The 2,181-nt window shown below is 42.1% G+C and overlaps 1 protein-coding gene across 1 annotated transcript in view; it reads right to left on the bottom strand.

The window, feature by feature from the left end:
• Positions 1-1,699: 1,699 nt before the first annotated feature.
• Positions 1,700-2,181, bottom strand: part of LOC107102749 (talin-1-like) — a 60,225-nt gene continuing 59,743 nt past the window's right edge. The window contains exon 54 of the mRNA XM_015402165.1: positions 1,700-2,094. Within this exon, the coding sequence (XP_015257651.1) occupies positions 1,901-2,094 (194 nt within the window). The 3' untranslated portion in view covers positions 1,700-1,900. The remainder of the gene's footprint in view (positions 2,095-2,181) is intronic.

The raw sequence follows: 2,181 nt of genomic DNA, 5'->3' as shown, positions 1-2,181 counted from the left end.
TCAAAGGCTTCTATAGATCTAGGACAAACAGATCTGTACAGCAGATCCTTCCTGCCTACAGCATTAAAATCTGTGACAACTGGATGAAGAGGTTAAAAATCAATCCACTGGACTTTGTTTCCAAGTTTGAAGACGTTTCTCTTCCATCCAGGAAGATTTTTCTATTCTAAATGTCAGAAATAGCGTTTAGTTCCAGGTTTTATCCAGCAGCCCAACAAAGCCTGGTTTTAGTTTAGAAAACATGCAGATTGAAACTGGAAAACCAGCTCCACTCCTTAATAATGAAAGTCGTTGAGGTTTTTATTGGCCTGAAATACCAGATTCCTCTGAAGAAGCAGTCTGACCTGGTGAGACCAACAATGACCCTTAAAGACTGCCTCTTCACATCCAGACATTTTGAATAGAAGACGCTTCCTGGATGGAAGAGAAACGTCTTCAAACTTGGAAACAAAGTCCAGTGGATTGTTTTTTTTTTACCTTTTTGGAATAACAAGACCAACAATCCAGAAGCTTCCCCATGTTCAGGTCCAGTTCTTCATGTTCAGGGCTCATTTAAGTTTGTTTTTCTTACTTTAACTTTGTCTAAATGACTCTGACCTGGTTATTAATAATCCATCCAGCAAACTGATGATGAAAATTAAGTTTTATGACAATTCTTACCAGAAGCTTATCTCCTTATTAACCCTTTTCCTTTGGGATTAATTCATTATTTTAAATTGTATTCTATTGTTCATGTTTGTATTTAGGACTGAATGAAGGATTAAATCTGAGGTTCCCAAACTTTAAAGCTTCTGAACCATAAAATAGCAGCAGGAAGGATCCAAACCATCGGCTTGGGTTAGAAACCATTTAAGGGATCTAATAACTAGGAAAACTAATATTCTATTTATGATCGATGCTTCTGGGCGTGCAGGTTAGTGCACGATCCAGGTACGGAGGCCTTAGTCCTCAGCGCAGGCGACCCGGGTTCGAATCTAGCCTGTGGTTTTTTGCCGCATGCCTCTCCCCCTCTCATGCCCTACTACACCCTTTCCCGTCAGCCTACTAAAAAACGACCCACTAGTGCAGTAAAAACAAAAAAAAAGCAACTGATGCTTCCAGACTTTTAAACACAGAAATATGCTTGATAATATTTGAGTATTAGTTTAGAGACGATCCCAGCTGGAAGCAGGTCGGTTACAGAGAAAGGAACAAGATGGCCGCTTTCAGTGAAAATAGGCTTTAATGTGCAGGAATCTGTCTGACCGGGTCAGAACGGGTCAGAACCTGGTCCACAGAAACAGTTTGAATGACGGTTTCCTGCATGGAGCGTTTAAGGAAACCAAACCACATTACTGAGCAGAGATTCATCATTATACATTAATAATAAAACAGCTTCAGACACCAATACTTGGACAGGAAGGGCGGCCATCTTTGAAGCAGGAAGTTGTAAAAAAGTTTGAACAGCATCAGTGAGCTCAGACCGCCGGCCGGCTGTGTTTGTGTTCTGGTGGAGTGGATCGATCCCCAGCGGGTCTGAATCGTAGATATATGGCTTCCAGATCAACCAGGCGCTCCATCCAGTCCTGATCTACATAGATCACATCTGTTCAACACATTTTATTCTTTTAAAATACTGATTCTCAGCTGGTCCGATTAAAACAGTCGTTTTTTCACCTAAACCATAAAATCCTGACATTTATCTCATAGTTTAGTTTTGTACAGTAAAAAAAATACTGAAAAGGAGAAACTAGCAGGAAGTTCTGTCAGCGGGACTCTTTGGACGCGTTCAGACAGAAGAGGCAGAAATATATTTATATAAAATATCAAAACATATAAAAATCTGATTAAAAACTTTGCATAGATGCATGGAAGCAAACATGATGTTCCATCCTGGGGGCTATGGGAGGCCGCCGCGCTCTCACTGCTCCTGGCCGTCCTCCCTCAGCTCCGATGGGAGGAACTTGTACTGCTGCTTCCGGATCATGGCCAGCCTGTTGCGGGCCTCCTCCAGCTCCTTCTCCTTCCGCAGCATCTCCTCCTGAGCGGCGATGATCTGTAACATCCCACAGCAGAACATCTCATACACATCTAGATCAGAATGTTTGCTGCGTTCTGAGAGGAAGGCTTCCTGATCAGATCCTGGACCTTCAGCCATTTTGTTTCAACCTCGTCTGAGTTACATATAAAGCCTTAAATGGC

The sequence above is a fragment of the Cyprinodon variegatus genome, unplaced genomic scaffold (assembly GCF_000732505.1).
Source record: "Cyprinodon variegatus isolate N-32 unplaced genomic scaffold, C_variegatus-1.0 Scaffold1311, whole genome shotgun sequence".
NCBI classification, from domain to species: domain Eukaryota; kingdom Metazoa; phylum Chordata; class Actinopteri; order Cyprinodontiformes; family Cyprinodontidae; genus Cyprinodon; species Cyprinodon variegatus.
This window is presented reverse-complemented; position numbering and strand designations above follow the sequence as displayed.